At 40.7% G+C, this 19,663-nt stretch overlaps 1 protein-coding gene across 2 annotated transcripts in view; it reads left to right on the forward strand.

Moving 5' to 3' along the window:
• The window catches only part of eif2ak4 (eukaryotic translation initiation factor 2 alpha kinase 4), a 74,862-nt gene that overhangs the window by 23,327 nt on the left and 31,872 nt on the right, over positions 1 to 19,663 (forward strand). For both annotated transcript variants that reach the window (XM_022237271.2, XM_022237272.2), the window contains exons 17-29: positions 584 to 689; positions 1,473 to 1,557; positions 2,120 to 2,326; positions 3,506 to 3,674; positions 5,054 to 5,142; positions 6,658 to 6,759; positions 7,636 to 7,923; positions 8,561 to 8,755; positions 9,519 to 9,568; positions 14,867 to 15,035; positions 16,313 to 16,495; positions 16,672 to 16,842; positions 19,159 to 19,296. In XM_022237271.2, coding sequence (XP_022092963.2) covers positions 584 to 689; positions 1,473 to 1,557; positions 2,120 to 2,326; positions 3,506 to 3,674; positions 5,054 to 5,142; positions 6,658 to 6,759; positions 7,636 to 7,923; positions 8,561 to 8,755; positions 9,519 to 9,568; positions 14,867 to 15,035; positions 16,313 to 16,495; positions 16,672 to 16,842; positions 19,159 to 19,296 — 1,952 coding nt within the window. The remainder of the gene's footprint in view (positions 1 to 583; positions 690 to 1,472; positions 1,558 to 2,119; positions 2,327 to 3,505; positions 3,675 to 5,053; positions 5,143 to 6,657; positions 6,760 to 7,635; positions 7,924 to 8,560; positions 8,756 to 9,518; positions 9,569 to 14,866; positions 15,036 to 16,312; positions 16,496 to 16,671; positions 16,843 to 19,158; positions 19,297 to 19,663) is intronic.

Below are 19,663 nucleotides of genomic sequence, written 5' to 3' on the forward strand. Positions count from 1 at the left end.
ATATGATATACATTTTGTGGACCTTTCATTAGTGACTGGAAAGTTCTTATGAAATGAAGCTAGGTAGTAGACGGTTACTTCCTGAATCGTCTGTGGTGATGCAAAAACCCTTATTCTGCTAGACTCAAAGATGACTACAATAGCCAGATATGAAAACCTTTCTAGAAAGTGTCAATCAAGCAAGTATCACCAACGTGTGCTTGTATAAATGTTGAAGCTCACCCCACAGCCAACTTCTTAAGAATCTTGATGGGCTGACTAGATTTCAACTTCTTGTGAGTAATTTTGGCAATGTTTGGATTAACTTTAATACACACATCATTTACGTATCATATTCTACGTTGACACATATAAAATTATTCTGGCCTTGCTTTTTTGAAATGGCAGCATCCAACTGCAAAAATTTAACGAGGACGTGGCAGGTTCAGGAATCTCTGTACACCACATTTCTTCACTCGGTAATCTGTATAGCTGAGAAGCTCCGTTTCCCACTGAGACTTTGCAGGATTTGTTGCACAATCACAGTGGTGACTGTATATAAATGAACCAAACTGCAGTGCGTTTTGTCTGCTTTGATATCCAGGTGCCTTAGGCTCATTGGATTGGAGTTCATCTCATGATACGGGCAGGTTAGATAGCAGCAGCGATTCATCATCAGATGAAGACGACGTCTTTGGGCCTTCCTTCATGTGAGTATTGTGTGACATAACAGTTAAACTTAAAACCAATGCAACTATACATCTACAGTATTTCAGTTGTGAATTATCCCGTTCAGTATTTCAAAAAAGGCGATGAACAAGGCCCCTGACGTCACACCTTGTGCACTCATATTGCTGCTCTGGAATGACCCACAACGCACTTCTTTTTAAGCACGCGCTGTTGAAAAACCAAACAGGCCCATTCGCATGTGTTATCCTCAACTATCCCATGATGAAAACATTCCCTTTGAACTTTGCACTGTATTAGAAATATACGCCAAGCCTGGTACATCGCTGACATATAAGAATAATGCTCATGAGTGCAGTGGTAAGATTAACGAGGTGACAGACTAAATGTTGTGTTCCACAAGGCCAAGCCATATTGAACAAGCATTCAACCTGCCACTGAAAGATGTTATTTTTTCCATTGCACAAGTAAGAAATATTTGTTGTTTTTTTCATACAACACCTGAATAAGTCCAGAGTAATTCTAAGACCCTGGAATGATGTTTCGTGTTAATCAGTATCACCAAAAATTACATGATTATGCACACAAAAATTACATGATTAACAGCGATGACTTCAATTACCAGGTAGGTAGGACAATGGTATATTTAATTGGGTAAAATCAACAGTTGACCATTGATTATATCAAATAATTCAGGGCACATGATCGATGATCCAGCAATCAGATCATTGGGATTTATTCAGATGCTTTATAAAAATGATTATTCCCAGGTTTTAGGACTTCCTCTGGTTTTTTACTTTGCCCAGGCCTTATTCCGATTCATCTGATGGTATTGAGTTTGAGCACACCAACGCCATTTCTGACTCCAGTGAGAATTTCCAATCCAAACAGGTACCGGTTTTGTTTGTTCACATATTGGAAATCTGAATAACTGGCCTAGGTTATACAGAAAATTCAGTGTCGTGGTAACTCCGTTGAGTGCACTCACTGATGATCTGGTCCTCAGTGGCTGATGTAAGAGGTTTTTGAATGTTAGACCACAACAGTGGCAAGGACGTGGGAGACGGGGTGATGTAATGCAGTTTTGTTACTTTCAACCTTTCTGATCAGGGTTCGAATCCAACCTAGTCTAACAAGTGGATTGAATTTGCAGTCCGTATCAGATTGTTTGGGGGAGGGGGCATTCCATGGCAGTTTGTTTCAAAGTTTCCCCTCAACATCTGAAAACTGAGGAATTCTTCATTGTGCCCTCCATTTTCAGTTTTCTCGAGGATGCCATGCCACTGTATGCTTGGTATCAATCATGTCACAGTAATATTGATGGAGAAGATGCATGATTACTCAAGAACAATGCAGTTGGAATATCCCGAATGCAACAAACAAGATTCTTGTAAACCACCGAACCTCTTGTAACTGTAAAAATATGCCGTGTTCATTTCCTCTGTTGTGTTAGGAGGAAGGGAAGAAACGAAACGCTGGCAATCTTCCTCCTCAAGACGCCGAGCCATCCCGGCCCCTACAGTACCTCTACATCCAGATGGAGTTCTGTGAGAAGAGCACGCTGAGGACGGCCATCGATCAGGGCCTGTACAAGGATGAGAGGAGGGTATGGAGATACCTGAGGGAGACGGTGGAAGGACTGGCGCATATACACTCACAGGTAAGTTGGAGGGGGTCTGGAAAGGGAGATTTTGGAATTGGCTTTGGCAGATTTTGGAAGGTGATGCCTGCTATGAGCGGAAGCACCTCCTCAAGAGCCATGTTGGTGGGGAGTGTTCATTTTGTTGGTAGCGGTGCGACCGCAGCGCTTGCATGTCATAGTCATTCGTGAACCAGCCAAGTGCAGCTCCCAGAGGAGCCTCCATTGTGAGGGAAAAAGCGCCCTCTTGTGATCCCGCTCGGGGTCCATATCTGAAGACTTTGCACTGTACATCATCTTTGAGGATAGTTCTTTGGCATCCTGTACTTTGCTTTTCTTGTGCCAAGCCTTGTGGAGGTTTTATGGCGATGCTTTGCAGTCATTTTGACACCAACTTTAGGAAAATTACCTGACATGACATTGTAAAATATCCTTTTTTTCAACACAGGCAGGCCAAAACTATTAAATCTCATCAATTCTGGATTCTCTTTACGATGCTTAGAAGGAGGAACTATATATAAATAGCCATAACAACAAAAGCATTCAATATTTTGTCAGATTCAATAGTTACAATGTGTTTAGATGAATGCCAAATTTCAAAAAGGTTGTTCCTTCTTAAAGGTCACAAAAAAAGGTTTTTTTTAGGGGGGTCAAACAGCAAATATTAGCCTGAGTTTCTCAGCAAGGGCCACCATGCAGCCCTGTGTTCTTTCTCATTCGGTAAGACTACTGCTGTGTACATACAACTGTTATCTCTCTAAGAAAGATTGTGGAAGTAGCTTATGGAGGTTACTTTAGGAATTGGAACTACATGTACATGTGTTGGCAAATGTGAAAAACCATGACGATTTTAGTACCAACTGGCTTTGTCCAATTTGATGGCCAGGATTTTACAAAGATCTTGATATACCTGCTGCAGTCCTTGCAGATTTTAGTGTCCTTATGCAAGCTCTTAATAATGTCCTTTAACCAAATAATCCTCATTCTTCCAAGAAGTGATGGTTTGAAGGGTTAAGGTCTGTACTTCGGTGAGAGAGAGATTAGCTCCAACCTGAAAGAGATTTGTGCTTCGGTGGTAATAGTCATATGAAGCCATGTCTCAGCACGTGAGGGATTCAGACATCAAATATAGCCTCTTTGTCTCAAGCCAAATGATGGCATTTATGTCAAATTCCTTTGCTTTTTGTGTCCATCTATTAGGGTATGATTCACAGAGACCTGAAGCCGGTCAACATCTTCCTGGACTCCAATGACCTAGTCAAGATCGGTGATTTTGGCCTGGCAACCGCAGGGAATATGGGAACGGCTGCACTACCCGACATACCCCAGGGGGACCTACATGAAGCTCAGATTTTGGAAGCAAGCACCGGTAAGGCAATAGAGACGTTGGAATTTGGGCTGTTGGTGCACAGTAGGGCTTAGTCTGGCTCCCAGACTTCCCAATGCCCCTGATATTTATAATTGTAGGTTTGGTAGCCATCACCGACCAAAGTAGAATATGTAATGCAAGATCTGTGATGTAATGTTTGGAATACACTATGCGCCAGTCTGTTTATTTCTAAAAATCACCATCATGCAAAAGTGGTACTACTGTATTTAAGAAAAAGCAGTCAAATGTCAAGATATTATTGCATGTGAGGAATTCAGAGAAAAGGGGCAAGTGATGCATGTTAGACATTTCCAAAGATTAACAGTACATGCACATGTAGTTAATTGCTCCTGTTTTGGTTCCGTGACTTTAGTAGCCACCGGGAAAAAAAATAGATTTTTGCAATTAGTTAGAATCTTTTGGGCAGGGAAGCATGACGAAGTAGAGCAGCGCATGAAAACCGGGCGCCCAAGGTCCTCTTTCTTGATTTGAGGAACCAGCCCCGGATTATGGCACTTCTAAAATTACTTCATACTTTCGGACCAAAACAGAGTGATTTTTATGATTTTTTACCACAAGCTCTGTCGTTACTCTATCTCCACCATGCAAAGCTTCAGGTCTTATCGACTTTTATGAGATTTCTTTGATTTAATGTCAACTAAAACTAAGCTTCATTAAACTTTTCAAGTCATCATGTCCAAAGGTTGTTGACTCAAAAGTGGGTCAGGAGACTTGTGATTCATTTTGCCTGGACTGAGTCACATTTTTACTCACCCACGAGTGTACATGTAGCAAACGGTGGGTTAGCACCCAAAAAAACAAATCTTTAAAAGATTTCATTTAGATTCTGAGTAAGCAAATGAATTTCCAAATTTATCTTTACCAGAAGGAGTTGTCCATCTGTGCTCCATGTCTGAGTTGGAGAAACTCGTAATCCTAGACACTTTATCTGCTCAGAAAGAGACCGAAAGGTAGTGGGAGTAGTGGACCCTGGAGTCACATGATACTCCCCTTCCATGATATTTGCCACACCCCCTTGAATCACCAAATAGATCACATTGGCAGTCGTGACGTGGAAACCGCTGTGGCCACTGACTTACACATTGAAGTACCAGCACATTGGTGTCTTATTAAGAAAAGGCCAATCAACTTCACCACGTATCTGTTTCTTTTTGTGATCTGCATGGACAACTTCCTTGTACAGAGTTCCAAGAGGTTATTTCATTTGTGTGTCTGTAACAAGGACCCAATGCTACATTCACATTTTGCATTGATACATGTATTTTGGCGGAATAACCGCAGCTTCGGAATCATACTTACAATTATGAACCGTTGCCAGCCCAAGTTATTTCTCAAACCCTCCTTTGTTTGTATGATAGGGACGGGGAGTCACTTGACTGGAAAGGTGGGCACTGCTCTCTATGTCAGCCCGGAGTTGTGTCAGGCTAAAAGCAGTCATTATAACCAGGTACCGAGTTTGACAGAGTGGAGTTTGCATGCAAATGGCTATGCGTACGCCCCACGTAACCATTGCAAATCATCCCATTGTTTGCTTCTCACACATTTGTAAGGTACAGGTCAGAATTTTAGTCGACACGCAAACACGCTTAGCGTGTCAGCGTGTATTGAGTCAAACAGACACAAAAGGAGTTAACCGCAAACATGGAACACGCTGATCCCTGCATAACAGAGAATGCCGTCACTGCAATCTGATCTGCTGAGTATAAACATGGACACGCTATACGCAAACCCCAGAACAGCCAGGCCTTTGTTGACGGGAGTGGTCATTGTCCTAGTTTCCGACAACGAAAAGTATTCAGTTTGACTGCAGCTCAAGTTATCTTCAAATTCCACGGAAATGTGGTCATTAGTTTACCTTGTATGTAGCAGGCATCAAAAACTCATTTGCGAAGATGAAGCGTGTTGTTTGTCCATACAGGATTGGTGGAAGTGCCATGCAGGCAACACTTTTGGTTTTACCTAAACAAATCTCTGATTTTGACAAAGATTGTACCGAAATGAAAGGAAGTCGGGTCTGCACTACCGTGTATTGGACAGCGTACCAGGTTCACTGATCATGTTAGTGTGTTGGCTAAAATTCTGACCTGTACTGTAGCTATTGGGCATTCCAAAATGCAGGGGGCCTTCAGTGAAGAACCTCACATATGCAGCTGATCCTACTCCACGCCATGTAGAAAATAAACTACATGTTTATCATGTTCAACTCAGTCATGCATGATGGACATAAATGCAAAGAACGGCAAATGAAATTTGACAATTCAATACATTTTTATGTACCAAATGCACATGTAATTGGTAGGAAGGTACATATGATGTCACAAACCACACAAACTGTCGACCAATAACCCTTTTGCATGTTAAATTTGAATAATAAGTTACCTGAGTGCAGATGAACATAACAATTTGAATTCCTCAGACTAAAGACATTGTTGCTATATCTTGTGATTTGGGGCAAGCTGTTGCATAGCAACCACCATCTCTGGAATGGACTGGTTCCTTTGTGCCCTTCTTATCCACTGAGAACAGTGTATTGTTGCAAGACGTCTCTTATGTAACTAAGCAAAAGCTTGCCCCGAATCATGAGGTATAGCAACAGTGTTTTTAGTGTGGAGAATTCAAAGTGTTATGTTCAAATGAATTTAAAGAATTCAGTGTACCAGATTTTATTCAAATTTAACTCGCAAAAGGCTTATTGGACTTATTGTTGGCAAAATACCTCTAATATTGATGCCATTGCAACTGACATCTGATTATTAACTCACTAACTCTGCTTTACCAAGCAACTTGGTTTGTTTATTTTTTTAAGTGCCTTATTCTCATCTCATCTCATTCCATATTCCTCTTCATTGATTCAGGGCGTGTAAAAATATGCTTGTGAGTTTCATGCGGCATTTATCATTCTTGTTTGTGAGCCAATTTGTCTCCACCTCACCACTGTTTCCGCCCTTTTGTTTATTTTCAGAAAGTTGACTTGTATAGTTTAGGTATAATCTTCTTTGAAATGTGCAATCCACCGCTGGCTACTGGCATGGAAAGAGTGCAAATGCTGGGGAAAGTTAGACAGGTAAATCCTTGTTCTCTTGCAAGTTAACCTCTTCGTACCGGACGATGTGAACACATGCAGAGATCTCCTGTGTTATAGCATGGAGGACATTTGAGTGTGTTGCGGTGGACTCTGTATGTGGTGCCACGTGACATCTGGTCTCCTCCCAATGGTTGAGTGTTTCCCATTGAGTTTGTACACACACGGAGGCTTAAACTAGACATTGGAAGGTTGAGAGCGTGTGGAGCCCTTGGATAGGCTAGGGCGGGCCACAGACATGTGTGATAGCAAATATTGCTCTGTGACATCGGCTTAAAGATTTAAAAAATTGATGATGCGGCAAGAAATACACACAAATCTTGATCAAGCAACCACCTTGGTCAGCATCGGGAAAGTCCATTTTTGTCAAAGTCGTCTGCTGTGGCATCTTGTAGACTTAAAAAGCCAGTTGTTTCACCTCAAGGTGACGGTACAAGTGTGACGTAGAATGATACTGTGAGCCAATGGTTAAATCCTCGAAATATGTGTATGTGTCCCATTGTTAATTCCAAACTAAGAGTTTTTGAAGATTAATAAAAAATGTCTTCACCTTTGAGGTTCTTTTTCGAAGGTTTCTTTAGAATTTTAAAGTAAACACAGCACTCTTTTTTAGACATGTACATGTAATTAACTTTTATGGATATATTTGCTGAAATTTCAAGAGCAAAGTTATCTTTTTGTTAATCTGAAACTGCCCCAATCTATCAAAAGTTAAACACCTAGTTTGCAATATTTTGGTATTTAGGAACTATAATAGAATTGTCTTTATGAGTAAAAATTATGGTTCACTCAAATTGTTGGAATCAGTGTGAGACAGTCAAGATATACTATTTTAATAATGACTTTTTTTGCCCCTAGAAAAATGTCCAGTTCCCGGACACCTTTGACGAAGTCAAGCACGAAAATGAGGCCTTCGTCTTGCGCTGGCTCCTCAACCACGACCCGGAGGTGCGCCCAACGGCCCAAGAGCTCCTCCAATCCAAGCACCTCCCACCGCCTCAGATGGAAAACGCCCGCCTTCAGGAGATGCTCCGACATACCCTCTCTAACAGCCAGTCCAAAGCCTACAGACACATCATTCAAGAGCTGTTCAGTCAGACGGTACCGGCCGCTGCTGACTTCACGTACGATATGGATATGCATAAAGTAAGTGGCCATCGTGGGTCAGTTTCACGTTAACACTAAGCAAAATATACAGGCTTAGCTGGAACTGGTTACCAGCCAAATGACAATGCAAAGTCTATCACTCGAGGTTGGTTTCCTGCTTTTGTTTTTTGCTTTATGAAAAAAGTTGCTGAGTAGTGCTTTCTTCTTAGTGCCTGCATGATAATGGGCCATGCTTTTTATGCAAAATGGGTATTGTTAGTGGCGGTCACTGACAGACTGTCTCTTGAGACAAAGGACTTTTTTGGCACGTCAGTCAGCCTGCCATAAAAACTGGAATAAATGCCAAATTTTCCTTGATAAGTTTCTTTAATTCTTCAATCTTTACTTTTGGGACATTTTCATCAGGAAGCTTTTTTAGTCTGGGATTGTATGTGTTCCCCATGGATTTGTTTACATTTTTAAAACTTTGTTTATACAAATGCGACCCCACAATTTCCAGCCTCTTAGTGCAAATATCTTGACCCCTTGACCACTGAGAGTGGATTTCAGAAGGATGGAGGTTTTTGAGTGGACCATGCATAGTGCAGTGCTCAGTAAATAACATCTGCAATGGGACTACAAGGCAGTACCAAAGAAGTTGAACATTGCTTTTCAAACTTTGTGAAATCTCTCCTAGGGGTTTTCCTTCAGGGCCTCTGTTGTCCAGCAGACGGTGTATGAGACACTCTGTCGAATCTTCAAAAAGCACAGTGCCTTGAAGGTGAATACCCCTCTACTTCTCCCAAGAAACCGAGGACTGGAAAAGTCAGAGATGTGCGTCAATCTGATGGGTCATAGCGGGGGTCTGGTGTCGTTGGCCTACGACCTCAGAGTGAGTGCATTGTGCAGTGCTTTTAATTTAGGAAATATTACCTCATTCTGTATAGTCCCCAGGAAATCCCAGAATCAGAATTGGAGGATTGAGGACTATTGGTAGTGATCAACAAATCGAATCACCGTCTTTTGGCAAGATTGAACAGAATTCTGAGAAACAGAACTGACATGGTTAAAAAGATGACTGCATATTCTGCTTAAAATGGTATTATTTTGTGTGAATGTGAAAATCCTCGTAAAAAAAAATAAAAAAGTGTCTGATAAATGGTGACACAAAACTGTGAGTTTACAAAGGAGATGTTAAAAGGGCAAAGCAAGGGTTTTATTGAGGGTGTTATATGTGGCAGTTGTTTTGGTAAAAAAAAGGTTTTTTTTTCCATGGTGCCCTTTGCAACAGAATTCGACATTGAAGGAGAAACTGACAATGTTAATGAAGGAGCAGTGTTGTATTCATGGCCAGACTCATGGCCAGACTCATGGCCAGACTCATGGCCAGACTCATGGCCAGACTCATGGCCAGACTCATGGCCAGACTCATGGCCAGACTCATGGCCAGGCTCAAGGCCAATCACAAGTAACAGGGTGGAACATTAGAACAAACCGAAGTTTCGTTTTTGAATTCAAGTGATTAAAGTAGTCATTCAGAATTGTTCACGTTCAAGTAGACATTTTATTTCACTTTCCATTTTGTTATTGCAAAACATGAAGCTAGTTTGGTGATGTAGTGACAATTTTTGTTTACTTGTAATTTTTTTTCTCAGATTCCTTTTGCCAGATTTGTGGCCAGAAATAATGTGACCAATTTGAAACGGTAAGACAAATTTCTGCTTTTTTACTTTCTGTTTCCTTTAACGATAGTGTGTCGCCATTTCTGTTTACTTTTTGTTTCGAAAGATGGATTTTGCGCCGGGGAGATGTTAATTAATTTTGGATTGTTTGCCTGCCGGGCAGGGCAAAAATCCCAAATTAAAACTTTTTGTTGGCTGAAAGTGGGCCAAATTGCACCCAAAACAATACAGGTTGAGAAACTGATTTTTTTTTTCAACACAGAATTGAGAAGAAAAGAAAGGAATTGGTGATTTAAAATTCAATGCATATTCTTGCCATAATAAACAAACCTTTTGACTACCAACATTTGTGTATACACCAACTACAGTTTATGTACAAACTACCGGCAGGTACAATACCATTGGGGTAAGGGGGCCTTCTCCTACCCCTCCTAAACTGCATATATACATGCGCTCCCATTTTTTTCAATTTTTCTAAGGAGTAAATAACCTTCAAAAAATATATCGCCAAGAAAATTCCTCAGTTTTCCATTTCAATTTGTACTCTATTTGACCCAACTAATTATGAAATTTACACTGTCACAGTGTAACATACAAATGTGTACGGAAAAAACCTCACCCAAGTGCATTTACCTGAAAAAAATTAAGCGTTTGTTCTCGTTTCAGAATATTTGATATGAATAATTAAACGGTAAACATTTTATATTGAATTCTTTTGAGTATTGTCATTAGCATGTTTAAACATTTTGGGGAGAGGTGGAATTTCCAAAAATCATTGCATTTCACATACGGAGGACAGAAATAATTTTTTTCTCTTAAAGAGCTCCTAAACTCTGGCAAAGGAGGGGGAAAAACTGTTGTAGAATGGGGTTTGCTCTGAGTATTCAAATGTGAGGCAGTCCATCTCGCTAAGTTGCATGACCCCTTTGGCTTTCATTTAAAATTAAATTGATTGAGCGTACATTCATAAATGTACCATGTGAGTGCCTCTTGGCATGGTCAGCAGCACATACATGTTCTCCATGGATACTTTGATTTGGCTGAATTTTTTTTTCACCACCTCATGCTCAGAACCTTAGGGGAACTCAGAACATTTTTTGTCGAAAATGCTTTTAACATTCAATGTGGAGCCCTTTTGTCTTCTTATCTCCTATCATTGTTTTCAGAAGCTACATGTACATGGATCGTGATATTTTCCACAATGTCAACAGGATTAATGTTTGTAGAAGCACATATTTGAATATTTGTTGTGTGCAAATAAGTTTTTTGAAATTGTAGGAGGATTGAGAATAAGAAATCAAATGAATGTAAGAATTAAACTCTACAGTACTTCTGTCTAGTTGGCACTTTAACCACAATTACTGGCTACACCCCACAACTCACATTTTTGGAATAACAAGTTACTCTGAATCTACTATTCCATATTCACTAATACATGATGTTTACAAAGACGAGTAATTTTCATTCGTGTGATGTAATTCCTTAAACTTGAAACATTTTTTTTCTGAGTTGTACGTGTGCCTATTGATAAACAGCTTTGCATGGTTTGTTAAACAAAAATTATGGAAAAATCCACAGATAATGGTAGAATATTAAAGGAAAAAACGAACTAGTTTTTCAGACTCATGGCCGTCATGTTGGTTTTCAACACAAACTTGGTGTTTGCTTCAAATACTAAGGTGTATATATGTCTGTGAGAAGGCTGCAGCTATGGTTAAATGAGTGAGTAGACTTTGAACTCACAATACAGCATCAGTGATTAAGCAAAGTACGTGTTTTTGGTTGTGTTTGGGAAATATTCATTCCTAGATGAGACAAACTGGACTGCTTAATTTGGGGAGAGTCATGAAATGTGCCGTTGAGTCATGCAGTGGTCAACTTTTATTAGTTTTCAATTCATTTGAGGTTCACATTTACTCCAGTAATTTGTAGTACTTACAGCCTTCTTTTGGTACATGTATATTCACCATTGGCAGAGAAGTGTTGTCATTACCAGTGTTTGACATCGTGTCATTGTTAAGCTGACACATTCCTCTCCAAAGATTGAAGGACGTGCAGCTAGGATCCTTGAAGCAAGCCACACAGCACTGTATTGGGTGCTTGAATGGGATGACCAGATAGGCCTGGTCACGCGGCCAGTAGGACATGCTAAGGGCTTTGCATTGGCCAACAATGCTGTCTTCTTTCTCACATATAGTGTAGTACATTTTGGTACCTGATCGTGCTACAGTGGTTGAGCTTGTGAAAGGTGTCAAGGCGATGCAGTTAACGAGGCTGGGGTCCTGCAACTCAAGATGCTTGCTACTGGTACCCTTGCCAAAGCACATCATCTTGTTACTTACTTGTTGACAGCCTATCCATGCTCTTTTATACCCTCCCCCATAATTTGGAAAAGCCTCCCGCATCATGGCACTTGTGAAGTCGGACTCCTCGGGTGAATTCAGGGTCAGCATGTGAGATCCCAGGCTTTCGCATTTGCGAAATGCCTGATGCCAAGTGAAGTGGGATTCGGTGAATGCCATGTAGCAGGAGCGGCAATATCGGGTCCATCCATCCGGGCACTCTGGATGGGCAGCATGGATGCCGAGGATGCCGTCTGTGATAAGGAATACACTACTGCACAGAACAAGCCATCCAGTTGCAAACATCATTAGGCAGTTTGCTTTCTAACTTCTTAAGCTATTAGTTCAGTTAATATCACAGATTTTGATTTTCAGGTTCTGGCAAATGACGTTAAACATTGAAGGTGAATTAGATGAATTCCCACCTGCTTCAGATACCCGGTTTCTTAAGCACCAGTATCCTTGCAGCTCCAATATGTGTCGGAGACCTCTTACAACATAATGCATTACCATGGAAACCATAAAATAGGCAATTGTGATTGGTCATCAGTTAAGCCCATGAAATATTAGCTTTATTGCACATAATGAGACCCAGTAGCCCAACTTGCTCTGAACTGTAATCAACCAACAGCATTGGTAACCTAGCAACCACTGTCATTACTGTGTATAATATTTATCCAATTTATATACATCCAGAAGCCAGAATTTGTACATCTAGCTCCAGCCTAACTGGCCCTCTAATCATTTTACCCAGTGTAAACCTCCTGAAAAATGATATGTTTCCCAGGACTTGCTAGTTACTAGTGCAGATTTATGAACAGATGTACATGTACATGTATTAAGTTTGAATCCAACCAGAAGTGGAGGTATTGCAGTCAGTGAACTGTGACAAAAATTTGCATCAAGCAGGTGTGTGAAAATTTCCTGTTTCAATACTCCCCACTATGTCCTTTTCTTGTTTCATTCTTTGACAGAAAAGTATTACTGAGGCCCAGATGTGAGAAACAGAATTTTTTTGGGGTTGACTGGTACAATGGATTATTCACTAGTTGTGCTGGAGACGCTCTCAAACCTTGGTGATGTCATTTAAAATGTGGTTTCTCCCTGATGGACAGCTAAACTGGAATAGAGCGGATGTCATTGTTAATGCCTGTATTGAACGTTGTCTAAAATTACGAATAAAGTGGATATTCTGTTTGAAGCACAAAATTGGGCATACATTCTGAATGGACCCTACTCACGCAGAGGCCATTTTTGATCTTATTCCCCAAATCTGTTGTATATATTGCAAACTGTCGATTAGGATGTCACTAGACTGTTTATCTTTCCGTGCGTTCCAAGGCACCCTTTCAGTAATTTTCGGAATCTGTGTTCAATCATGAACTTGAAATTATTCATCGGAGTAGACAGGTGGACATTGGTCGTGAAATTTCATTTTATTCATTTGTACTCTCAACATTTAAAAATGTAGAGTTAACCTTGCTTTCAAATTCAATATGGCAGGCCCCGTGAATAAAGTCTATAGTAGTCTGGATATGGGTATTATTCTGTGTGATGAAATGTGATTGGTTGTGTTGGAGAAGAAGACAGTAGATATAACACTCATCCAACATTGGCTATTAAACCTGCTTTTGAAAAGATGTGCTTTCATGAAAGAGATGTTAATTTAAGTATTCAATATACTAAGCAAAGGAGTTGTATGTTTTCCAGGGCACCCTTTGCATGTACATTGTGTTAAACTACATGGGCTGATGGATAACTCAAAATGAAAATAATGTCAGACAAAGCACAAAGCAATAAAAAGGGAACTTTAAACATGGTAACGCCCTGATTGTGGTCATCTTAATGCAAGAATACCATCGCTGAGGGTGAAGTTGCATCCTGCTTTCCAGTATTTTTATGTCATCTGTCTCTTCATATTGGTTGTATTTTGGTATGTTTCAATAAGAACAGTAGATACTGCTTGATTTTTCTTTTGACAAAGCCCACCAATAACCAGATGCAGAGAATGCCAATATGAATGTAATGTCACGGTTTCTGGGGCGTGATGCGCATACCCCCGGTATTATGTCATTGGCTGCAGTAGCCAGAGGTGGCTGGAATCTGAAATGCATGCACTGGCCTCAAATTGTGAGCATTTTCAATACATGAACAGTTTTAATGTCTTTGTGATTCCCTCACACAGTTGAAGCACAGAGCTCTTCCAAATGATACTGTTTTATGACTTTATTTTGCGTGGTATAAAAATTTGCTCTTAGACAAGGCAGAATGTTTCCTTCAGTCATGTCAGTCAGCAGCTTTTCTTGGCATTCGACATTGCACACGGAGATTACAATCACTTGAGGCGCCATGTGTAAAAGAGTGAATGTCTTTTCCAAGCAACAATAGTGGGGTAGCACAGCACAGGTGCATGCTGGTTTGAGAGTATTTGTCATTGAATACACACAAGTAATTCACAGTAAGAGGCAATCGGATAAGTAACTGGAGCTTCCTTTGGGCAAGTTTGGTCAAGGACCCTCTTCATTTCTCACTTCCATATGTCCATTTTCACCAGGATGTTAGACTGAGCATTACATTAAAATGAAGAGTTCAGTTTGCTTTTTCTAATGTGCACTAAAATAAAATTTTACCAGAAAAAAAACATTATTAAAATTGACTTTCTGGATTTGGTCAAAAATCTCAGGGGCGGATCCAGGAATTTTTTCGGGAGTGGGGTGTTCAGGCCAGAGATTTTTTGCAATGTCTCATTTTTTTTAAATGTTAGTATTTTTCCCATTTCTCACCTTTTTTTTTAGAGCAGGGGAGATTTGATCCCCTCTGGATCCCTGCCTGAATCTGTAATTCATTCACATGGATACCAAGAGTGCAGCACCGTTAGTGCTCAGCTGCCTCCTCAGCCTTTCTGTATATCGCTTCTCGGGGTACTTGAGCCTTGAGCAGAGCAATTCCAACGTGTTTCTTTCTTGTATCTTGCTGCAGATATTGCATTGAGCGTGTGTACAGAGAGAGGCAGATCTATGGCTGTCATCCACGCGAGCTGACAGAGTGTGCCTTTGACATCGTCGCCTCCTCCGAAGCGGGCTTAATCCCTGATGCTGAGATTCTTCATGTCGTGTCAGAGATCATCAACGAATTCCCAGCACTGCAGGTGAGTCTGCGACTAGCCTGGACCTAAAGGTTTAGCGTCTAGCATTATTAAGGAATTGCTCCAAAAGGGGTACCTCATTTTGTTGTTTTGGTTTTGTTTTCCCCTGTGGGATTAATTAGCTTAGAACCATCCAACTTATGCTTTTGGCAAGTTTGCAGTCTACATTTAGGCTTACGTGCTTCAAATATTTCCTTCTAGTTATGCTTTATCTACAGGCCTTCATTTTTACCCAATACTTAAATCTCCCAGTAGAATTCATTGCTTAGCAGTGTGATTTTTAATATTGTAACTAGAAAGTTTTACAAACCTTAATTTTTGTTACACTTTTGCCCCAAAATGTGACATTGGAGTAAGCAAAGTGTCACAGGTCATTGCACAAGCATATTCATCAAAGGTTTGACATGTTAACCCCTTGACTGAATCTGTACTTTATAATCAGTTAAATTATGGCACTACCAGCATACTGCTGTTCATTCTAATTGTTAAAAGTTGCTCCTCTTGCTATAGTTCCGTCATGTAGAGATATATGTATTCAACATAGGAGTCTGATCTGCAACAAGCAGTGAGCCATGGTGGATTTAAGTGATAGCGTTTGGATACTCACTCATACATACCTGTGACAGTCTCCCTATTCAACAACGTGCAATTTGACTGTGTATTAACATTTGATAATGCCAGCAGAGATTTGATAATGCCTGCTGTGTAACAAAGCTCTGGCATCTGGATACGAGACAGTTAAATCCATCCCTATTGGTCAAGAGTCTGCGTGCAACGCAGCACGCAGAACGAGCAACACGCACGCCAAGTCCATATGTGGAGATTCTTCAGGACTACTTGCTCAAGGAATAAACCATAAAATGGATGGGGATGTTTGGGAAAATGAAAGTACAAATTCTAGAACAAAATTGTTGAAAATCTATCATTGACTTCTTTTGACACTCTGGCAAAAAAGGTATTTATGAATGGGAATAAATGTGTGCTTGGTGGGAGGTCTTGTGTTGTTCTTGTGATGGTAAAGGGGGAACTTGTGATGGTCAGGTGGGGTCTTGTGATGGTCAGGTGGGGTCTTGTGATGGTCAGGTGAGGTCTTGTGATGGTCAGGTGGGGTCTTGTGATTGTCAGGTGGGATCTTGTGATGGTCAGGTGGGGTCTTGTGGTGGTCAGGTGGGGTCTTGTGATGGTCAGGTGGTGTCTTGTGATAGTTTTGTTGGGTCTTGTGTGGGTCCTAACTACAACACTATCCTATCGCCAAGTAACTTGTACCATGATTTCCACAGGCCCGTAACTACTCCATTCGGCTCAACCACACCTCCCTGTTGACAGCTGTCCTAAACCACTGTGGTATTCCCGAGGATAAACACCATGAAGTCTACAAGATCCTCAGCGATGCGCGGACAGAGAAACTGACCAAAACTCAGATACAGACCAGGCTTTGTAGCATGTCACTGTCAGAACAACAGGTGAGTCCCCTCCAAAAAAGAAATGGACTGCAAAAGATGTTTTTTTTTAACCTCTAGGTTGCAAGGGACTTGCACTTGCACAGTGGATAGGGATAACTTGAATCTGACACAAAAGCTATACCGATCTGTCCCTGTCTTATTTGTAGCCGCTCACACATGTGATGTTTGTGTTTTAGGTTAAGAATCTGTATGACTACATTGAGCTCGAAGGCCACCACTGCAAAGTGGCTGGTACCCTGAAGTCACTGGTCCACTGCAAAGGTCCAAATGGTTCCATGGCCAAGCAAGGGCTGCATGAATTGGAAGCCATCATCTCTCAGGCACAGGTCTTTGGTATCCGACTTGAGGTGAGTCCAGTTGGGCTGTTGAAAACACAGAGTACGGTTTTTTACTGACCTTTGAAGAAAGAAGGATCTGTGTGGTAGGAGGAGAGGGGTAGATAATAAGCCACAATGCAGGATCAATGACTCATTGTACACCGTTGTGATGTGGGGCGTGGCTTTTGTACATGCAATGCATGCATTTCACGTAGCAACCGAGGTGTGCCAACCAGTACTGTACCTACTGTATTGTGGAGCCCTCAATCAGTGGTGTACCCAATTCGCCCACTGGAGATATGTTGAAGTTTTTTATTTAAGAATTGAAATCGCCAGCTTTATTTAGTCATTTTTTATTTAGAAATGGCAATGCCACGTTTTCAAGCTGGGCCTACTCATGAATTCCCCCTCTGAAGAAAAAAAGTTTAGAGGCATTTTGATGTCGGTTATTGTAGCAAAAGGAAGATGAACAGTGGAGGAAACCGTTACAAAACTCCTGCTAGAAAGAGTGTGTACAGTGCAAGTAAAAGTTGTGTTCTCTTTGAGTTGTTGTAACCAAGCAAAAACAAAGGACGTTAGGTATGTAATGTTATCAGTTCTCAAGGATGTAAAGCCATGCCTGAACTCAACGCAGTCAACAGTTGTTATATCATGCCATGAAGCCCCCCAAATATGGAGAATGTGGCTTGCTTTGGTGGGGAAAAAAGGAATTGGTTGACACTGATTACCGGTATGCATACACGTCGAATCCCCGATTGGTTTCGTACACACTTAATTAATGCTGTGTCACTTTGAATAACGGAATATTCCAATTTGGGAGCTTCCAGTTCGTTTGTTTGAATGTTCTCGAGAATGGAGAGACACGTGTCCCAACTCTCAACAGTCAATAGTTGTTACATCATGCCATGAAGTCAAAAGATTGGAGACGGTGACTTACTTTGCCTGAAACAAATTAATTGGTTCATGGCCAGCGGATGTGTATACATGTACATGTATGTGTCGAATCCCCCATCGATTTTGTACACACACAATTAAGGCCAAGTCAATGCAAATAAATCTTCCAATATTCAGCCTTCTGTTTGATTGAATAATCTGAATATTTATGGACCATGCACTTCCTACAGTTTAGGCAGACACCAAATAACAGGAGGTCCAGCAGGGCTCATGTCAAAAGGGCACTTGCCTCTTCAATGTTCTAGCAAGGCACACTTGCTTTCCCTGAAACGCTTATTGTACAAGATGCAAATTGATGGAGAGTGAGCTGCTCTGCTCTGCACAGCGTAATCTTTTATGGAGTGAGCTGCAGTTATTTTACAGATAAAAACCTGGCAATTGTTTTGGGAATCCAAGGAAGTCGGAAGTGTTGGAGAGGTGCCAGTTTCTCAACTTGCCGGCCCTGGCTGTAAAGAAACTACATTTTCCCTGAGAGACTTCCCCTTGGTATTCGCAAAGATCACAAAGTAACCCTGGACCTACCAAATACTTGTATGGAGTTTAAGGTTCATTAGACTCTCACAGCTTTGCAACCTCGGTGTTTGTATAGTATTCTTCGGTGACATTAGGGAACCCTTAGTCTTGTGTGGCTTTCCTGGCATTCTTTGTGCATATATATTCAAAATTATACTTGCATACGTGTACGTGAAGTGCTCGTGCCCTTGGGTCAAATGGTAAATAAAATGATTGACACTGAGTAGCCTAAGGGATTCCCAGTAAGTCTAGGGTGTAAGAGAAATCCATAAACATCAAAGAAGAAAAACTTTAGATGTTGACTTTTAATCTGGTTTCTAAATAAATTTAGCTGGGCCTTGACTTATAGTTGTTTTGCCCGTCTTGCATATTTAATGATTTGGTCTGGTTTGGATCACAATTCTCCAAACCCTGGGAAAATAGGTCACGGGGACAAGAACCTTTTTCAGTTTTTACATCCGGGGGAAAAAAAAAAACCAGCTTGCCATGAAAAGGAAGTTGAAACTCTATTTATGTGCAGGCTTGGAACCTTTGCTTGTTTGCATTTTTTTTCCTTGACTAAAGATGTACCTCATTATTCAGACAGACATTCGTTTTGTTCCTGGTGATAAAATCAAATAAATTAGTGAAGAAAAAGAAACTTCTCTAGGTGAATATATTGACTTGAATGGTTTTCCTTCTTGCTGAGATGGAAATGATTGTAAATTCCAGCATTTTGTGATGGAACTTGGCTCTCTAACAAATCCAAAAATTATTCACAAGTGGACCATTTTCACTCTAATCCTGCTTTCTAACCATTGCCAACGCTGATTCTTGTTAGGGGCATATTTCCAGGAGTCAAGAACTGACACTTTCATGTGTTTTATTGTCATTTCCCAGATGATAGTCACCCTGAGCTTGGTCTACAACATCCACTGTTTTTCTGGGGTAATCTTTCAGTTTGTGGCTGAATCTGTGCACCGAAAGAAGAAGACGGCTATGGATGTGCTGGCTGCAGGCGGCAGATATGATCACCTGGTAAACACTTTATCATCAGTCAATCTTCACCAAGACATGTACCTTTGCTTAGAGCGGGAAATAACTTAGCAAAATTGGCTATAAACAGAAATATCAAGTGACACTCAAGCTTGTGAGTGGTTTTCAGCCCGGTAGTTGTTCTGATCTAAATTTCCTAAGTACTTATTTATTTCTGATGAAATTGTTCATTTGTTCTAAGCTGTTGAGTGAAGTTGGGCCCTCATTGCCAAGGAATAATTTCATAATATTGTTTAGCTCCGAAAATTCATGATGAGCAAAGACAGGTTACCAACTAAAATGGCACTTAAAGTGTATCTTATAACTGGTTCCCCTCCTATGTTGTTAAGCCTATAAATTTGTTAAGCAA

This window comes from Acanthaster planci, linkage group LG01 (genome assembly GCF_054643075.1).
Source record: "Acanthaster planci isolate LZ-2023a linkage group LG01, COTS_SCS, whole genome shotgun sequence".
Taxonomy (NCBI): domain Eukaryota; kingdom Metazoa; phylum Echinodermata; class Asteroidea; order Valvatida; family Acanthasteridae; genus Acanthaster; species Acanthaster planci.